This window comes from Lolium perenne, chromosome 4 (assembly GCF_019359855.2).
Source record: "Lolium perenne isolate Kyuss_39 chromosome 4, Kyuss_2.0, whole genome shotgun sequence".
Lineage (NCBI taxonomy): Eukaryota > Viridiplantae > Streptophyta > Magnoliopsida > Poales > Poaceae > Lolium > Lolium perenne.
Window position 1 is genome coordinate 354,240,395 of NC_067247.2, and position 20,122 is coordinate 354,260,516.

General features: G+C 46.0%; 2 protein-coding genes across 3 annotated transcripts; one reads left to right on the forward strand and one right to left on the reverse strand.

Annotated features, from left to right (window-relative positions):
* Positions 1 to 4,702: 4,702 nt before the first annotated feature.
* Positions 4,703 to 5,810, forward strand: LOC127296935 (uncharacterized). Its single transcript, XM_051327184.2, has one exon. It carries the CDS (start codon positions 4,956 to 4,958, stop codon positions 5,154 to 5,156), a length of 201 nt encoding a protein of 66 aa, XP_051183144.1. The 5' UTR covers positions 4,703 to 4,955; the 3' UTR covers positions 5,157 to 5,810.
* Positions 5,811 to 6,645: 835 nt separating this feature from the next.
* LOC127296930 (uncharacterized) lies at positions 6,646 to 10,251 on the reverse strand. 2 transcript variants are annotated; one of them, XR_007848795.2, is made up of 11 exons: positions 9,825 to 10,251; positions 9,665 to 9,739; positions 9,495 to 9,548; positions 9,323 to 9,401; positions 9,093 to 9,220; positions 8,832 to 8,915; positions 8,664 to 8,747; positions 8,405 to 8,556; positions 8,085 to 8,235; positions 7,161 to 7,539; positions 6,646 to 7,059 (listed from the first exon to the last, which is right to left on the reverse strand). XR_007848795.2 is itself a non-coding variant. In XM_051327179.2 (10 exons), the coding sequence occupies exons 1-10, from the start codon at positions 10,143 to 10,145 to the stop codon at positions 7,222 to 7,224; spliced, it is 1,446 nt and encodes a 481-aa protein (XP_051183139.1). In that variant the 5' UTR covers positions 10,146 to 10,251; the 3' UTR covers positions 6,646 to 7,221. The 2 variants fall into 2 exon arrangements, 1 of the variants encoding a protein (XP_051183139.1); XM_051327179.2 differs by having other exon boundaries at positions 6,646 to 7,539.
* Positions 10,252 to 20,122: the final 9,871 nt, after the last annotated feature.

The window sequence follows — 20,122 nt, forward strand, 5'->3', positions numbered from 1 at the left end:
TGATGACTTCTTTTTGTGTCGCAGGTTTTTTTTTGCGAAAAATCATTTTTGGCGTGTTTTGAATTTTGTCGTGAGTTGTGAATTATATATTTCCACTGAGAAATGAAATTCGAGGCCCCGTAGCAACGCACGGGCATTTGTACTGGTAGATAAAAAGGGGTGAAACCCCTAGGTTCCATTAAAATGCAACCAAAAGTCACAAGGATCCAGAGCTGTGAACTCAACAGTTAAGGCATAGTCTTACAAACTAAAAAGAAAACTGGGAGGCACCAACTGGAGATAGCCATATGATCATTACATAGTGCACTGTTCCTTTTAATTGCGGCTGTCTGTGATCTAGATCGCGTCGGCCACCATACCAGCCAAAAATATTGTCCTCCACCAAAAAACGAACGTCCAGCTAGCCACACACATATAGTAGTACATCATTGAGGTGGCGATTGCCATGGACGAGCGTCTCCCGTCACTCCCTCTCACGATGTTGCTCCCGTACGTACGTACTGCTTAACATAATAACATATTCGTTCAACAACTAACCAAGGACGAGGACCCATGTTACTTTAATCACAGTCTTGGGTGAGAGAGATTTTCATAGTACTTAGCATTTTTCTGGTTGCTTGTTTACTGCGACTCCTGGAAAAATCGCCCCGTTCTGAACTGGCCATCGGATGCGCTCATGTCACCAAAAACATACATACCGCAACCCACCCACTAATCAAAGTAGTACCGTGCCTCGCTTGATGCCTTGATTAGAAAAAAACAAATGCAAAAAGTTTGACTTATCCATTAGTTAAGAAGAAGGCGTTCAGTTAGTTTGAGAAAAATCTGCAAAAAGATAATACAAATAGGGTCGAGCCCACCCGAACAACAACTCAGCACAGCAACACCAATTATTTGATGTCAACACATCCCATATCACAAAATAGCACCAACAACAGAAACAACGATCATCGCTCCACCAAGCTAGCTGGTCTATCACGCTCCAACGAAGGTGAAGAAGACCACATCCACAAAACCTTGAGAGAGAAGTATTGTCGGGTACACCGATGGCCAAGATTGAGAGCCACCTCATCATCCACATGAGACATGACCAAACCACAAAGTTTGGATAACTTTACGACTTTTCTTTAACGGCACCGATAACTTTACACTTATCCAGATACATAAGTATACTCCATCACCATACATTTCCGGCACATTCTGAACTATTCTCGACTCTAAAAACTCTGGAGTTCACACACACCATCACAGACCCTGGCACACCTTGGCAAATGTGCTACGTGCCAGTGCGAGTATGCGCGGCGCGCCCATCCCTAGACATATAGCACGTACATCGATCAACGATCTTATAAAGTTATTCATCCCATTAATTGCACATGGCTATATGGCGTAGTTAGATTTTCATTTTACGATCGATATAATACCGTTCAATCTGGTTGAAATATACATGACAAAGGCCAAAAGAATTTGTCAAAAAGTATATATATACAAGGGTATGTATAGAAACGGCAACCCTTTAACTTCTTAAAATATTTATAATAGTTTAAGATAGACAAAAGTCAAGTTTTGAAAAGAATCAGCTCATAGATGCTCAATAATTACTGTAAAAGTGCGTAAATTGTAAAATAACCGCTAATTTGCGAGCTTGGTTCGAAAAAGGCACATATCAGTTACTAACGACGCGGATCATTTTGGATATAAAATCTATGAAAAAACTGGTTTACAGGTGGATGCTGCTGGCGCAGAACAGAGCAAACTGAACATGTAAAACAACATGTTCTACAGGTTCGGTTTGCGTGCTATGTTCTGTACTAGTAATTTTTTGACCCGTAAACACGAGTTCACTATTTCAGACTGGTCGTCCTACTTTTACGGTAACCGTTAGAGATGCTCTTATCGTACTATTAGAGCATCTCCAACAGGCGCGGTATAAATCGGCGCGCTATACCACGCTGCCGCCACGCTGTAAACTGATGACGCGCGCCGGAGCGATTTTTCCCCCGCCGGATGCTCCATTTTGCAGCGCGTGTTGGCGCGCAAACCAAAAGGACTATTCGGATCGCTTACTGTTGTTTCATTCTCTTCCAATACTGAGAGAGGGGAGGAAGGAATTCTGATTTCCTTTCTCTGGAAGCAAGCCAGCATGAGTTAAGTGGTGTTGCTAACTTCCTTACTCATTGTAGCTGCTTTGATGGTTTACTTATTTTGTTAGGTCTCGACTTCTCCGCTATGATCTTCCCAGTAGTTCATATAGGAGTTGTAACTTAGTGCATCTTTTTGAAGAAAATGAAATACGAACAACCGCTCGGAGACACGGTCGAGAAGTGCCATGCATGGTCGCCCCCCCGTCCTTTCTTTCTCCAGAAAAACAAATCTTGATCGAACCTATATTTGCCCAATGGATACAATCTGCTCATGGAGAGAGAGAACTATTTTCCATTTCCAAAGCACCTCCGATGGACGCTCTATTTTGCAGCGCGCGGAACAACAAACAAACACAACATCGAACAAGATCAAACAACCATATAAAATTCACAAATAAAATATACCATCCGAATACAATACATTGTTCACACCAAATACAACACGTCGAACATACAACAATACAACATAGTTTTGAGATAGTACAACACATAATTTTCAAACAAATACAACAAGTATGCAACTACTGTTGTCCATTCCAATACCACCATTCTTCCATGAGATCTTTTTGAAGCTCATCATGTGTGTCGTTGCACCGAATGGCATGGTATGAGGCAATGAACCGGGCAATCCTATGTGCGGACCTCCTCACTTGCACGGGAACCCCCATCAAGTCGTAGTGGGTATGATCCACATCTTTCCCGCGATCATCCTCTATAATCATGTTATGCATGATGACACACGCGGTCATGATATACCAAAGGCATTCTTGGTCCCAAAATTTAGCCGGTCCTCTAACAATGGCAAATTGGGCTTGCAAAATCCCAAATGCTCTCTCTACATCTTTCCTAGCCGCCGCTTATGCATTATGGAATTGGATTTGCTTCTTACCTCTTGGTTGAATAATCGGCTTCACAAATGTTTGCCACCTTGGATATATGCCGTCGGCGAGGAAGTAGCCATAGTTGTACTTGTGGCCATTTACTTCAAACTCCACCAATAGACCTTCCCGCATTGCAAGTCTTGTCATTAGTGGTGACCGTTGAAGAACATTGATGTCATTGCAAGACCCGGGCATTCCAAAAAAAGCATGCCATATCCAAGTCTGTTGGTCGGCCACCGCTTCAAGGACTATGGTGGCATCCTTCTTGTACCCTTTGAATTGTCCATGCCATGCCGCCGGACAATTCTTCCAACTCCAATGCATACAATCAATGGAATCAAGCATGCCGGGAAACCCCCGGTTGGCGTTGATCTCCAAAAGCCTTGCTGTGTCTTGAGCATTGGGGGCTCTCAAGTATGTGGATCCAAAGACATTGACAATTGCAACGACAAAGCGCTTCACACACAAGATAGAAGTGCTCTCTCTCATGGCCAAATGATCGTCAATAAGATCCGCGATCCGCCGGTATACCATATGCCAACATACGCAAGGCGGCGGTCACCTTTTGATATGTGCTATGACCAAGTTCTCCGGCGGCATTCTTCCTTTGCTCAAAGAAGCGATCATACTTGGTCACCTCCGTTGCGATGTGCTTGAACAAGTTGAGACTCATCCGGAAACGCCGCCGAAGATAGCTTTCGGGAAATATCGGATTCTCATTGAAATACGACCACATCAACTTCTCATGCCCTTCAATCCTTTCTCTCCACAACTTCTGTCTACCGAACACCGATCCACCAAATTTTGGCTTCTTAACGACGCGGTATGCTAATAGTAGCGATATGTTCTCCTCTTCCTCTTGGTCATACTCGTCATCCGATGAATCCTATGATGAACTCTACAAACATACATATAAAATTACTTAACTACAACTAACTATTATAGATAATTGGCGGATAGAGGCCGACCGGTGGAGGTGCATACCTTGCGAGCAAATCGGCGAGCACCATGCTCGCGTCATGTTGTTAGCAAGCTCGAAGACGATGACGACATGGCGGCGGCGGCGCGGGAAGGAGGAGGCGGAGGAGGAGCGCCGACTACTGCTCGTCGCTGGCGGCGGCGCGGGCGTCACAGAGCGGCGGAGCGCCCGCCGCTGCAGGGAGGGGAGCGGGCGAGGCGGCGGCGGAATCGACCGGCGGCGGCTGGATTTCGCGGCGGTCGGTGGGGAAATGAGGGCGCGGGGGGATTTCCTGCGGTTGGCTTTTCGCGCATGGTAGCCGACGCGTCACATATGCGCTCCGGATTGTGCAAAACACCGCACGCCTAAATTTTTTTTCAGCGCCGCGCCGTTTACCGCGCCTGCTGGAGCGCCCGAATTCCTCCCGCGCGCTGCATACCGACCATTTTTTTGCAGCGCGGTCTATATAGCGCGCCTGCTGAAAATGTTCTCGCCTCTAAAAAAGAATGAAGGGCGCACACACCGGCACAGGCCCCCTGTCACGGCGTGGCAAATGGCAGTACGTGCCAATGCCCAGCACCGTATGCGCGGCGTGCCGAGCCCGAGTCTCCCACGTCAAGCAAACTGTCACGTATAACACCTAGTACGAACGTCGATCTTATCAAGTTATCCATCCATCCCATATTCCCAATGCACCTGGACCTGGCTATATAGCCCGAGCCCAAGAAAGACAAGCCTCGCTCACAAACCCAGCCAGAACCGGCCGCCACTTTCCCCTCTTCCCCACGCCGCAAGCCGCAGGCCTTTGCCGCGCGACCACCACAAGAACCCGCCGCGCCGTCGCAGACCGCCACCGCCTCACACAGCCTCTGTTCATCTTGGTAGCTGCTGCTCGATCGGCCGTGGCAGCAGGAGTCGCGAGCTGGATCTGAGCCAGGAAGGGATCGAGAAGAAGAGAGAGGGGCGCTGGCGATGCTGCAGCTGCTGATGGCGATGGCCTTCTCGGCGGCGCCGCTCACGCTCTACGTGCCGCCGGTGCGGAGCCTCAGCCTCTTCGTCGAGACCATGGAGACGCTCTGCCGGGAGTGCGCGCCATACTCCCACGGCGCCGTCGCCCGCCTCCGCCTCGGCCTCTCCCGCATCTTCGCCGGCCTCGCCCGCGCCCTGCGCTAAGCATGTGCGGCCACACAGATCCTTCTTCAGTTTCTCATATAGGTACATGTGTGCTTCAGGCACAGTGCCTTTGCGCGTCGGCTGTGCTCGTCCTGGATCTTTTGCATAGAGTACTTTCCTTTGCCTGCATACGTAGTTAGTTTTCTTCTCATCTTTGGGGGGAACTTGGAGAAAGTCGGGTAATAAGCTGACCAAATGGGTAGTTTTTGTGAGAGGTCGTGAGAAATCTAGTTTGCGGATCAGATGTAGTCCAAGAGAATTTGCTGCTCCGTGTACAGACAGAATCATGTACAGTAATAGTTGGGGAAGAAGTTTGTGTTCTTGAGATGTTCTTCAGTTCAGAACTTGAGGTTGGTAGACTTCTTCATTTGTGAGAAAGTAATGGAAGACTTCTGACCCCTTCATTTGGTCAGTTTTTTCCATCTCTTTACAGTACTAGTTGGGGAAGTTTGTGTTCTTGAGATGTTCTTCAGTTCAGAACTTGGGGTGAAAATGTAATGGGAGACTTCTTCATTTGTGACAAAGTAAGGGAAGACTTCTGACCCCTTCATTTGGTCAGTTTTTCCATTTCTTGTATGTGCAAATCTTCTGTATGTGCCGATTGTAATGGAAACTTGGTAATGCCAACAACTCCTGCGATTTTATTTTCTCGAAGCTTCCAATGAAAATAGCCACAGACAAAACGAGGAAGAAGAGGAGAAAAATCCACGGCTTCCTGCGACCGGGTTCGGTTGCGTTGCGCCATTAGGATTGACAACTTGGCAGATTTGTGATCTCTAACGCCAAACGATGGCGACCTCGCCGACGCGGTGATCCAATCAACACTTATTATTGTTTCCGTGGCCATTGTGCGTCCCTGGGCGCTCGCACGTCCTCCGCACAAACACGACTGTCACGGAATCTGTTCATTTCACATCTGGCTGCCAGTGTGTCAACACTTGTAAGCCAACGGTGTCACGGGGATCACGCCTGGTATTATTCAATAACTTTGGAGGATTAGATCAGATCTTTGGAAGAATGGACCGTTACATACGGCCATACGGGTGAACATGAGCAATCTTCGTTTTGTTTGTACAATTGTACATGTAAAACAACTGAACTTGTCAATATCGACAGTGTTCTACGCGATAAAATACATGGATTAAAAGGTGAAACGTCCAAGCTTCTAGAAGGGAAACATCACCTAATCATTTTACTACTCACTCAATCAATCGCAGCAGCCGGCGTGTGCCAGTTGCTGCTAACTTTCGTTGCATTGCTTTTCAAACATGTTCTCCAGTTGACTTGCACTAGTGGCACGCGAAGTATACACTTGTTAATCTCGTATCCGTGAATTCAGGCCAGCGACTGACGAACGGTATCGCGTCTCTCTCCATGTGCTACTACGTGCGTTCCATTCCACCGACCGGCACGAGCCTCATATCTAGGATCTCGCATTTGCCGCATGCCCCGGGAAAAAGAACCGAAGAAATGACGCATTTTACGCAAGTACGCAACCAACCTCCCAGAATTCTGTCAAAAAAGGGGGAATTTCTTCGTCAAGAAACTATCCTGGTTTTGTGTAGGACAAGAATGAGAAACCGATCATCATGTACTACGTGATTACACACACGACAAATGATAGAAACGCCAACCATCAGCAGCAGCAGAATTTACAAGCTATTGGCTTATTAGTGTTTGCGTATCATCTACGAACAGTCACCACTTACTACCACTAAGCCTAACTAACTCTTAATCTAGACATTTCGGTTCAACAGATAACGTGCACATCCATTGCTTGCTTTCCTGCTTAGATCCGGAAACTCACTGTCGTGCTCAACTGCCTCTTTTATGATTATCCACAGCCAGCTTTTCTCCTCTGAAAAGCACACTCGACAATGGATGCCACCTTTTCAAGAACCACCTGGAGACCATGAGTGGGGCAACCATCATATATAACGGTGGTTTCTGGAACTTCCCTGGTGCTTGTATTTACAGGAGCGTGCCAAAATTGTCGACATATACCTTTGCAGGGTCACGGATTCACAGATGTAATCAGGAGAAGGATGGAAGAGCCCGAGTCTTGTCAAGCAACCTTGACCCGCTCCGGTTCTGGCTTCACCATATGTTCCAAGTTCACAATTCTTACAGGCTTCCCCAGCTTGGACTTGTCCTCCATCCTAGCGGTTTCTAATGCCTTTGCGCAGACAGGGAAGCTCATCTCATCCCAGGAATCCAAGATTATGCCTGACCCTAGGCATGTGCCGTCACGGTAGAACGCTGCAAACTGACCGGCTGCTAAACCTTGATCGTCTTCAGACAGATGCACTGTCAGAACATCTCCGTTTTCTTCAGTTTGCTCATTTGTGACGGTGCAATCATGAAATTCAGGACTGTGCCTTACCTGATATGTAAAACATGTATTCATATTAGCATGAATATCAATTAATCTGCATAAAGGGCACATGGTCGATAGCATGTACATGCTAAAGCCACAATCGAGATAAACTTTCAACAAATAAAGTGTATAAAAGATAATTTAATCAAGTGAGATATGCGACATTGGTTGGAAATTGCGGTTGTAGTTTCTTATCATACCGAAATTTCAAAATCACGATTATTGGTTAAGGTAGAGCTAATCAGTTACAGATATCAACAGGATTTATCAGCCACTGTTCTGCCCCAGCGCATGAAAAGAGCTCATGCCAGGAGCTGCTGACATCGACATGATATTGAACTACTCTACCAATTCAGACCAGGAGTCAATTAGACCTTTTGATAGTCAAGGCATACTAGTTGCTGGTGGTTTAAGAGGCTGATCATCCAGGACAAGATTTATTTTGCAAAAATATGCAGGCTTGCAGCCAGTGAGAGCTTCAAATTCAAACGACAACGAGAAATAAAATGCGACAATATGCTACACTCCCAGGCTACTGTGTACTCAGGTACCTTGCATTTGAGCTGTTCATTGTTTGTCGGCCCAAAATTGCCAAACCAGTTTAGGGATCCAACACGAAATGTTCTCCTCCTCTTATCCAGTGAATAATAATTTCTCGATACAAAAACCACATTATTTTTCACATCTTTCTCAACCACATACCTGCATAAGACAAAAAGATCATTCATTTGATGAATTTTATGGATAATAAACAGGCTATCTGAGAACAGCTTTTCCTTCAATTGCAAAATATGTGGAAAATATACGTTTAATTTAGCTGAACATGTTGTACCATAAAAAAAAAGCTAGAATTGATATAGACGGTGCATACCAAGGTCCTCCAGGAAGGCGCAGGCCTTGTCTCTGACCAATTGTATAGAACCAAAACCCGCGGTGTGCCCCTAGGTAGTCTCCAGTTTCAGCTTCAATAAGTACACCCTCCATTTCTCCTATATGTCTTTCAACAAACTCGCTAAATTTGACCTGGAAAGCGGGACTTTTGTAGCTAAAACAAAACAACTCAAGGAGAAATAACAGAACTATATTTTGCGCAAGAAATCCATTATTGACAACTAATTTAAACCAATTACCTTTCCAAGAAAACATATCCCCTGGGAATCCTTTCTACTTTGGTTAGGAAGGTCCATCTGAGCAGCCAGACTGCGCACTTCATCCTGCGAAACATGACTATAAAATACAAGAAGACACGTGCAGCTCCTGACAAAATGAACTGCCCTTATCTGATAAAAATATCAAACCTTTGTTATACAACCCAATGGAAAGAGAAGCCTTCTAAGCTGGGGCTGAGAGAGATGTGAGAGGAAATAAGTTTGATCCTTGACCTGAAATAACGATCAGAGGCTGAGGTGATCTTGACTAAACAAAATTGAAATAAAAGAACCATCTGATTTTCCTCTCTGTGTCCCAAATTTCCTTCTAGGATGAAGAACAGAGCTTAACTGACATCGAATTCAACAACAGTGAAGCAAGCAAGCTATGTTAATTTGAATGCAAAGCACCTTGTCTTTCGAAAGTTGGAGCTCTGATGAACTTTCAACATCCTGAACAGATGGGTGGACTACATGTGCATAATGTCCAGAAGCTATGAAATCAAATCCCAGGTTTTCAATTGCTTCTAAGAAAGCTCCTGCAGAACATGCGTGAAAAGAACAAGTACATGAAGAAAGATCAATAATTGTATCCTTGATGCACATTCAGATATCCATATCAGAAGTGTACACCGACATACCAAACTTTATTCTCGTGTTACAGAGAACGTCAGGGTTGGGAGTACGCCCGTTGCGGTACTCGTTTATAATATGAGACACCTAGATATCAAACCCATGATAGTTTCTCAGAATGCAGCAAACATAAGTGAGATATACAAGGATCAAGTGAATAAAGTTTGAAATGAAGCTTACCACATGGTTCCAATACTCATCAGATAGATGTACAACCTCCAATGGCACATCAATCTACAAAAAAGCAACCCATATATCACTCAGTTCATGCAGCGAAAACTAGTCTATATATGCTGCATACAAGCTATTAGACGTAACAGCATGTACATGCTGAAAATTTTCAAAGATACCTTGTCACACACAGCTTGCGCATACTTCAGATCGTCATCCCACGGGCACTCGGACCAAAAGTTCCTGAAATCTTCCTACAGATTAATCACTCAGCTTCGTAAGGGGTCTCGCTCGCGGCGTAGCATTGCAGAGAGTACGAAGGGGGCAGTGCGTACGGACCTGGAACCAGATCTTGAGGTAGAAGGCGGTGCAGCTGTGCCCCGCGGCGTGGAGGAGGCGCAGCGCGACGCTGCTGTCGACCCCGCCGCTCAGCAGCACGGCCACCCGCAGCGGCGCCCTCCCTGCGGCCGCGCACCGCACGAGGTGCTCTTCGGTGATCCCATCCACCCCGGGCACGCTGGGCGGTGAGGCCACGAGCGGTGCTGAGGAAGAGAGGGCGCGGAACGGCCGCGCCAGCCGGCGGGGACGGGGGAGATGTTTAGGACCCGGGAGGAGAGGCCTCCGGAGGAGCGGGCGGAGGGTGGATACGACGCGCAGCATGGGCGGCGGCGTGGCGCCAGGAGCCGGCGGCGGCGGTGGCGGTGGCAGCGTATTGCTTCTCTCTGTACTGGATTGGGTTTTTTCGGCCCGAGCGTCTGCAGTTTCAGGCTTTGTGTCCTTTCAGAGTTGAGAGTTCAGACTTCAGACTTGGTGAAAAGAGCATCTCTTCCCCTAAAATCTCCTAATACATCACGAAAAACTGAAAAGTAGGGAGAGCTCTAGAGTCATAGTGTAAGTTTACCTGCTGATGGATCTTCATAATGAATGTTAAAATTGAGCTCCTAAGAAACAAGACATGGTGAATAATACGGCTCTATAGCTACTTTATTTTCATGCGACAATAGGAAAAATTCATGTCCTGATGAAATCACTCACTGAACAAAACTGCGTGTCATCGTGGCGTATGATAACACCAATTTGTTCCAAGCAGTCAGATTGTATCATTTTTACTAAGTAATCAACACAGCTCTCTTCCTCGTGAAAAGAAAACACCATATATCAACTAGATAGCTTGAAGTGAAAAAAACTGGAGGCTGATGGAGAGAGAGAGAGATTTTGACATCTTCACATATTTCAGCCCCTCTCTTTCACTTTTATCAAGCCTTTGTTCCCGTGCCCTCGTGGCCTCACTAGGCCATGATGTGGATTATCATTTCTTGTCTGTGACCTGCTACATCTCTTAATTAAGTACTTAACTATATTTTATAAGAGTAATTATAGGGACCAAAATTTCAAAATTGCATGTAAAAAATATTTTAAAAATACCGAGAACAGCATATCATGATAATGAAGAGCGGATATGATGCATCACACACAAACGAACTCTTGTAAATAACAAGATACGATACATCATCAAACATGTAAATGCTCGTAGATGTAAATACGTGAAGATGCCAAAATCTATATTCATCCATTATTTGATTAAAAGGAATGGTGCATTGGAAAAATGGAGGAATTTTCCTTTGGCTTTTGTTTTAAACAGTGGGAAAATCCAGCTGCAATTTTTATTATTAATATAGCCAAACTGTATAGTATGTACAAGATGTATAAAAAAAAGGTGAAAGCCAAAATTAAACTTGTGACTGAAGCCACCCCTTAAAAGTTGCAGCATGTTTTTTCTTCATTCTGTAAGCCACCATTTTGAGTTCATGTTTGAAAATGACTTTCCATCTTTGCACTATTAGCGTCTGATCTTCGAAGATCTTGTTGTTGCTGATAATCCAAATACTCCAAGGAGCTAAGATAATTATCTCCATGGAGAAGGGCAGTGTCAACTTGTCTTTAATATCGAAAAAAGCTTCAATTACAGATAAGTTCTTGATCTTTGGGAACAAATGAAATCCCAAATTGCTCAGCAAAAGGGCATGACCATAAGAGGTGTATCAAGGTTTCCCCCTGGTTGCATTGTAAAGTTGCATAAGACTAGGTCTGTAAATGACATTTTTTTTCCTTCTTATCAGCAAATTCCTGTGTTTAGTCTATCATGTAACAATAGCTAGGAGAAAATTTAGTGCTTTCTCTGGCAAGAAGACTCCCAAATCCAGGTAAAGAGTTTTGGTGCAGGTTAAACCCCAATCATAACTTTATAAGCATTTTTTATGAAAAGGAATTGTTTCCCCAAATGTAGCTCCAACTATTTTGATTTCCTTCTTGGACAGTAATTTGAGCATCACTACATATTTCTTCAAGTTGTTCAAACTCATTGATGGTTTGTTGGGAAAGAGGGAAATGAAATAGGTACGAGAGGTAATCAATTTAAATAACTTGATTCACAATAGTATCAGTTCTTCTAGCAAAGTACACCGGCCAGGTGAGGAAATTAATGATGTAAACATGAATCACTCCAGAGAGCATTCCAAAAGAAAGTAGTTTTTCCATCACCCAAATTACATTTATCCATTGACTTATATGTATCAACCAATTTTAAGTGTGCTTTCCACCAAAAAGATCCTTCACCATGAATCCCAGGAAGCCTAACTTCACCATGTTGTAGAATTTGTCTAAGATCTTCAATAGCAAGGTTCTGCCTCTCTGATCCTTAGGCCTGTAAATTTTATTCCAAGACACACGAGCATTTCCTCTAGCCTGTGCATCTGAGTTCTTTTGCTCCGATTTTCATTTGTCTTAGGTTTCATTGGGAAAACAAAGTGACTCTAGAATCAAATAAAATTCCGTTGTTACATTTATATTTATATATATATATAAAGAACAAGGTAAATGCCATAAATTGCATGATAACTTAATCGTATCTTTGAATGTATTTGAACCTTGATTTAATTATGCAACTTAGAGCATCCCCACTCGTTTGGGCTCCCCACGCCCAAATCCGGCGAAATTTTCGTCCGGATTGGAGGAAGATTTGGCGTGGGGAGGCCCATTTTCCCAGCCGCGAGCCCAGGATGGATGCAACGTAATACGACGAATTCAGACAAAATAGGCGAATTCGTTCAAACATAAGCGAAATTTAATGATATTTAACATATAGAGGCGAGTTCGTACATAAATAGGCCGAATTCGTACATATATTTGAATTCGGCGATTGGCAAACTAATACTAAAACTAAAAGCGGCCTCCTACATGCCGAAATGGCGGTAGAAGGTCGTGTAGTCGCCGCCGTCGTCGTCGTCGCTGGAGCCGGTGTCGTCCTCGGGCGGCGGCGCCTCGTACCAGCGGCTCGTGCCCTGGCCAGTGTCGCCGGCGCGTGGAGGCGACGGCCGGTAGATGTCGTCGTCGCTGCTCTCCTCGAGCTTGATCACCTCCCTGGGTGCGGCGTTCCGCGAGGACGACGGTGCGGCGGCGCGGGCGGCGAGTTGTCGCGCGGCGGCCAGATCCAACATCCACCGCTGCTGCTCCGCCTCCTGGCGCTCCCAGTCGCGCCTGGACCACTCCAGCGCGGCGTCGATGGGGAGGCTGTTGTCGGCGGGCACCACGTCCTTCAGCGACCTGGCGATCGCCTCCGCCACCGTGGCGTCCTCCGCGCGCTTCGCCTCCTCCTCGGCGAGCTGGTTGGCGGCGGCCGCGGCGGCCTCATTCTTCGTCGTCTTCCTCTTCCGCCCGCGTTGCGGCGAGGAGGGCTGGTCGCGGATGACGAGCGCGCCGCTGCTGCGCCCTCTGGTCGGCGGTGGAGACGCCGGCTCCTTCTTCACGGTGGCCGGAGACGGCCACTCCTTCTTGACGGTGGCCGGCGTCGACCCGCCGGACCTAGACGCCGACCTCGAGCCCGACGACGAAGAGGACGGCGCCATCCTCCTCGGTATCCAGGAACTACCTCTCCGGCGCGACACGGTAGCCGCCACCGGCGGCGGCATCCCCAGGACAGGGGAGTTCCCGTCCTCGATGTGCGCGAGCACATTCTCGAGGGTGCGGTTGGGCGCGCTCCACCATCGGCGGCGGCCGGCGGCGTTGTTCCTTGCCGGAGGAGGAGGAGGGCCGTCGTAAGCGGCGAGTTCGCGTTCGTACCTTCGCCGGAAGAACGCGATCCACGCTTCGTGGTTGTCGGGGAAGAAGCGCGGATCCGCGCGCTGCTCGTCACTGAGAGTGAAGAGCACCTCGTCGATCGCCTCCCTGAGTGCGCCGCCACCGGTTGGCGGCGGCGGGATCGGCACGCCGCCTGCGCTCAGCCTCCAGCCTCCCGGCGCGCGAAAGTCCGGCGGCGCAGGGTAGCCCGCCGCATGCAGGAGTCGCCCCTCCCATTGGTGGAGAGAGCGGCGGCCGAAGCCGTTGTTGGCGGCACCGTCGTTCGTCATTGCTGGTTCCTTCGAGTTCGGGGTGAAGGAGATATGCCCTAGAGGCAATAATAAAGTGGTTATTATTTATATCTTTATGTTTATGATAAATGTTTATATATCATGCTATAATTGTATTAACCGAAACATTAGTACATGTGTGATATGTAGACAAACAAGAAGTCCCTAGTATGCCTCTTAAACTAGCTTGTTGATTAATGGATGATTAGTTTCATAATCATGAACATTGGATGTTATTAATAACAAGGTTATGTCATTGTATGAATGATGTAATGGACACACCCAATTAAGCGTAGCATAAGATCTCGTCATTAAGTTATTTGCTATAAGCTTTCGATACATAGTTACCTAGTCCTTATGACCATGAGATCATGTAAATCACTTATACCGGAAAGGTACTTTGATTACACCAAACACCACTGCGTAAATGGGTGGTTATAAAGGTGGGATTAAGTATCCGGAAAGTATGAGTTGAGGCATATGGATCAACAGTGGGATTTGTCCATCCTGATGACGGATAGATATACTCTGGGCCCTCTCGGTGGAATGTCGTCTAATGTCTTGCAAGCATATGAATGAGTTCATAAGAGACCACATACCACGGTACGAGTAAAGAGTACTTGTCAGGAGACGAGGTTGAACAAGGTATAGAGTGATACCAAAGATCAAACCTCGGACAAGTAAAATATCGCGAGACAAATGGAATTGGTATTGTATGTGAATGGTTCATTCGATCACTAAAGTCATCGTTGAATATGTGGGAGCCATTATGGATCTCCAGATCCCGCTATTGGTTATTGGTCGGAGTGAGTACTCAACCATGTCCGCATAGTTCACGAACCGTAGGGTGACACACTTAAAGTTGGATGTTGAAATGGTAGTACTTGAATATGGAATGGAGTTCGAATATTTGTTCGGAGTCCCGGATGAGATCCCAGACATCACGAGGAGTTCCGGAATGGTCCGGAGAATAAGATTCATATATAGGATGTCATTTTATGTGAATTAAAATGTCGCGGAAGGTTCTATGGAAGGTTCTAGAAGGTTCTAGAAAAGTCCGGAAGAAACCACCAAGGAAGGTGGAGTCCACATGGGACTCCACCTCCATGGCCGGCCAACCCTAGTGGGGGAGGAGTCCCAAGTGGACTCCCCCTTAGGGGGCCGGCCACCCCCCCATATGGGAGGTGGAACTCCCACCTTTGGTGGGAGTCCTAGCTTGGCTAGGTTTCCCCCTCTTATGGAAGGTTTTTGGTTCGGGTCTTATTCGAAGACTTGGACACCAACACTTGGGGATCCACCTATATAATGAGGGGCCAAGGGAGGGGGCCGGCCACCCTAAGACCACAAGCTGGCCGCCCCCCTTGAAGTGGCCGGCCACCCCCTCCCAAACCCGAGCCGCCCCCCTCTCCTCCATATCTCTCGCGTAGCTTAGCGAAGCTCCGCCGGACTTCTCCACCGCCACCGACACCACGCCGTCGTGCTGTCGGATTCAAGAGGAGCTACTACTTCTGCTGCCCGCTGGAACGGGAGGTGGACGTCGTTGATGCGTGTGGTTGACACGTCCGTTGGGAACCCCAAGAGGAAGGTGTGATGCGCACAGCGGCAAGTTTCCCTCAGTAAGAAACCAAGGTTTAATCGAACCAGTAGGAGTCAAGAAGCACGTTGAAGGTTGATGGCGGCGGGATGTAGTGCGGCGCAACACCGTAGATTCCGCGCCAACATGGAACCTGCACACACAACCAAAGTACTTTGCCCCAACGAAACAGTGAGGTTGTCAATCTCACCGGCTTGCTGTAACAAAGGATTAACTGTATTGTGTGGAAGATGATTGTTTGCAGAAAACAGTAGAACAAGTATTGCAGTAGATTGTATTTCAGTATAGAGAATTGGACCGGGGTCCACAGTTCACTAGAGGTGTCTCTCCCATAAGATAAACATCATGTTGGGTGAACAAATTACAGTTAGGCAATTGACAAATAAAGAGGGCATGACCATGCACATACATATTATGATGAGTATAGTGAGATTTAATTGGGCATTACGACAAAGTACATAGACCGCCATCCAACTGCATCTATGCCTAAAAAGTCCACCTTCAGGTTATCATCCGAACCCCTTCCAGTATTAAGTTGAAAACAACAGACAATTGCATTAAGTATGGTGCGTAATGTAATCAATAACTACATCCTCGGACATAGCATCAATGTTTTATCCCTAGTGGCAATAGCACATCCACAACCTTAGAATGTTCTGTCACTGTCCCAGATTTAATGGAGGCATGAACCCACTATCGAGCATAAATACTCCCTCTTGGAGTTACAAGCAAAAACTTGGCCAGAGCCTCTACTAGTAACGGAGAGCATGCAAGATCATAAACAACACATAGATATAACTTTGATAATCAACATAACAAGTATTCTCTATTCATCGGATCCCAACAAACGCAACATATAGAATTACAGATAGATGATCTTGATCATGTTAGGCAGCTCACAAGATCCGACAATGAAGCACAATGGGGAGAAGACAACCATCTAGCTACTGCTATGGACCCATAGTCCAGGGGTAGACTACTCACACATCACTCCGGAGGCGACCATGGCGGCGTAGAGTCCTCCGGGAGATGATTCCCCTCTCCGGCAGGGTGCCGGAGGCGATCTCCTGGATCCCCCGAGATGGGATCGGCGGCGGCGGCGTCTCTGGAAGGTTTTCCGTATCGTGGCTCTCGGTACTGGGTTTTTCGCAACGGAGGCTTTAAGTAGGCGGAAGGGCAGGTCAGGAGGCGGCACGAGGGCCCCACACCACAGGGCCGCGCGGCCAAGGGGGGGCCGCGGCGCCCTAGGGTGTGGCCCCCTCGTGGCCCCACTTCGTCTCCTCTTCGGACTTCTGGAAGCTTCGTGGCAAAATAGGACCCTGGGCGTTGATTTCATCCAATTCCGAGAATATTTCGTTACTAGGATTTCTGAAACCAAAAACAGCAGAAACAAAGAATCGGCACTTCGGCATCTTGTTAATAGGTTAGTTCCAGAAAATGCACGAATATGACATAAAGTGTGCATAAAACATGTAGATAACATCAATAATGTGGCATGGAACATAAGAAATTATCGATACGTTGGAGACGTATCAGTCGTCTTCATCAACAACCGAACGTGTGACCGAGTACGGAGGTGCTGCCCGTTCGTGGCGCCGGAATCGATCGTGATCAAGATCTTCTACGCGCTTTTGCAAGCGGCAAGTGATCGTCTACCGCAGCAACAAGAGCCTCATCTTGTAGGCTTTGGAATCTCTTCAAGGGTGAGACTCGATACCCCCTCGTTGCTACCGTCTTCTAGATTGCATCTTGGCTTGGATTGCGTGTTCGCGGTAGGAAAATTTTTGTTTTCTATGCAACGTTATCCTACAAAGGGTATCGAGCCGTGTCTATGCATAGATGGTTGCACGAGTAGAACACAATGGTTTGTGGGCGTTGATGCTCTTGTTATCTTTAGTTTGAGTACTTTGCATCTTTATGGCATAGTGGGATGAAGCGGCTCGGACTAACTTTACATGACCGCGTTCATGAGACTTGTTCCTCGTTCGACATGCAACTTGTATTGCATAAGAGGCTTTGCGGGTGTCTGTCTCTCCCACTATAGTAAAGATTCAATTTACTCTTCTATTGAAAACATTAGTATCAACGTTGTGGTTCATGTTCGTAGGTAGATTAGATCTCTCTCGAAAACCCTAAACCACGTAAAATATGCAAACCAAATTAGAGACGTCTAACTTGTTTTTGCAGGGTTTGGTGATGTGATATGGCCATAATGTGATGATGAATATGTATGAGATGATCATTATTGTATTGTGGCAACCGGCAGGAGCCTTATGGTTGTCTTTAAATTTCATGTTGAGTAGTATTTCAAAGTAGTTGTTATAGTTGCTACATGGAGGACAATCATGAAGACAGCGCCATTGACCTTGACGCTACGCCGACGATGATGGAGATCATGCCCGAAGATGATGGAGATCATGTCCGTGCTTTGGAGATGAAGATCAAAGGCGCAAAGACAAAAGGGCCATATCATATCACATATGAACTGCATGTGATGTTAATCCTTTTATGCATCTTATTTTGCTTAGATCGCGACGGTAGCATTATAAGATGATCCCTCACTAAAATCTCAAGATAATAAAGTGTTCATCCTTAGTAGCACCGTTACCAAGTCTTGTCGTTTCGAAGCACCTCGTGATGATCGGGTGTGATAGATTCAATAAGTACATACAACGGGTGCAAGACAGTTTTGCACATGCAGATACTAAGGTGGCCTTGACGAGCCTAGCATGTACAGACATGGTCTCGGAACACGTGATACCGAAAGGTAGAGCATGAATCATATGGTTGATATGATGAACACTTTGAGTGTTCGCCATTGAAATCACACTTTTTCTCGTGATGCTCGGGTTTAGGTGCGGTGGATTTGGTTCGTGTGATCACTAAGACAATGCGAGGGATATTGTTTTGAGTGGGAGTTCACTTAGATTTTTAATTATGTTGAATTAAAATTTGAACTCAATTTGTCATAAACTTAGTCTAAACTATTGCAAATATATGTTGTAGAGATGGCGTCCCCAATCAATTTTAATCAGTTCCTAGAGAAAGAGAAACTTAAGAGCAACGGTAGCAACTTCACCGACTGGTTCCGTCATGTGAGGATCTTCCTCTACGGCGGAAATCTGCAATTTGTGCTTGATGCACCGCTAGGTGACCCTCCTACAGAAACTGAAACCGATGAAGTAAAAGTTGTTTACGCGACTCGGAAAACTCGGTACTCTCAAGTTCAGTGTGCCATCCTGTGCAGTCTGGAATCCGATCTTCAAAAACGTTTTGAGCACCATGATCCTCATGAGTTGATGAATGAGCTGAAAGCTATATTCGAGACTCATGCGGCCGTGGAATGCTATGAAGCATCGAAACATTTCTTCAGCTGCATGATGGAAGAAGGCAGCTCCGTTAGTGAGCACATGCTCGCCATGACCGGGCATGCGAAGAAACTCAGTGACTTGGAAATAGTGATTCCTAACAGTGAGGGATTAATCGTGTCCTTCAATCATTGCCACCAAGTTACAAGAACTTTGTGATGAACTACAATATGCAGAACATGAACAAGGAGTTACCTGAACTCTTTGGCATGCTAAAAGCTGCTGAGATTGAGATCAAGAAAGAGCACCAAGTGTTGATGGTCAACAAAACCACCAGTTTCAAGAAACAGGGCAAGTCTAAGGGAAAATTCAAGAAGGGTGGCAAGAAAGCTGCCACGCCTCCTATGAAACCTAAGAACGGCCCTAAGCACGATCTTGAGTGCTATTACGCAAGGAGAAGGGACAACTGAAGCGTAATTGCTCCAAGTATCTCGGCTGATTTGAAGAGCGGCCTTGTCAAGAAGAAGAAAGAAGGTATATCTGATATACATGTTATAGATGTTCATTTCAACGGTTCTCGTTCTAGTACACGGGTATTTGATACTGGTTCGATTGCTCATATTTGTAACTCGAAACAGGAAATAAAGAATAAACGACAACTGCTGAAAGATGAAGTGACGATGCGCGTTGGAAACGGATCCAAGGTCAATGTGATCGCAGTCGGCACACTTCCTCTACATCTACCTTCGGGATTAGTTTTAAGCCTAAATAATTGCTATTATGTACATGCGTTGAGCATGAACATTATATCTGGATCTTGTTTAATGCAAGACGGTTATTCATTCAAGTCTGAGAATAATGGTTGTTCTATTTTTATGAATAATATCTTTTATGGTCGAGCACCACAAAAGAATGGCTTATTTCTGTTAGATCTCGATAGTAGTGATACGCATATACATAACATTGATGCTAAGCGAATTAAATTGAATGATAATTTTACTTATATGTGGCACTGTCGTCTTGGTCATATTGGAGTGAAACGCATGAAGAAACTCCATACTGATGGATTACTTGAATCACTTGACTTTGAGTCACTTGATAGATGCGAAGCATGTCTAATGGGAAAAATGACAAAGACTCCATTTTCTGGTATGATGGAGCGAGCTACTGACTTATTGGAAATCATACATACCGATGTGTGCGGACCAATGAGTGTAGCATCGCGCGGTGGTTATCGTTATGTTCTAACCTTCACAGATGATCTGAGTAGATATGGGTATATCTATTTCATGAAACATAAATCTGAAACTTTCGAGAAGTTTAAGGAAT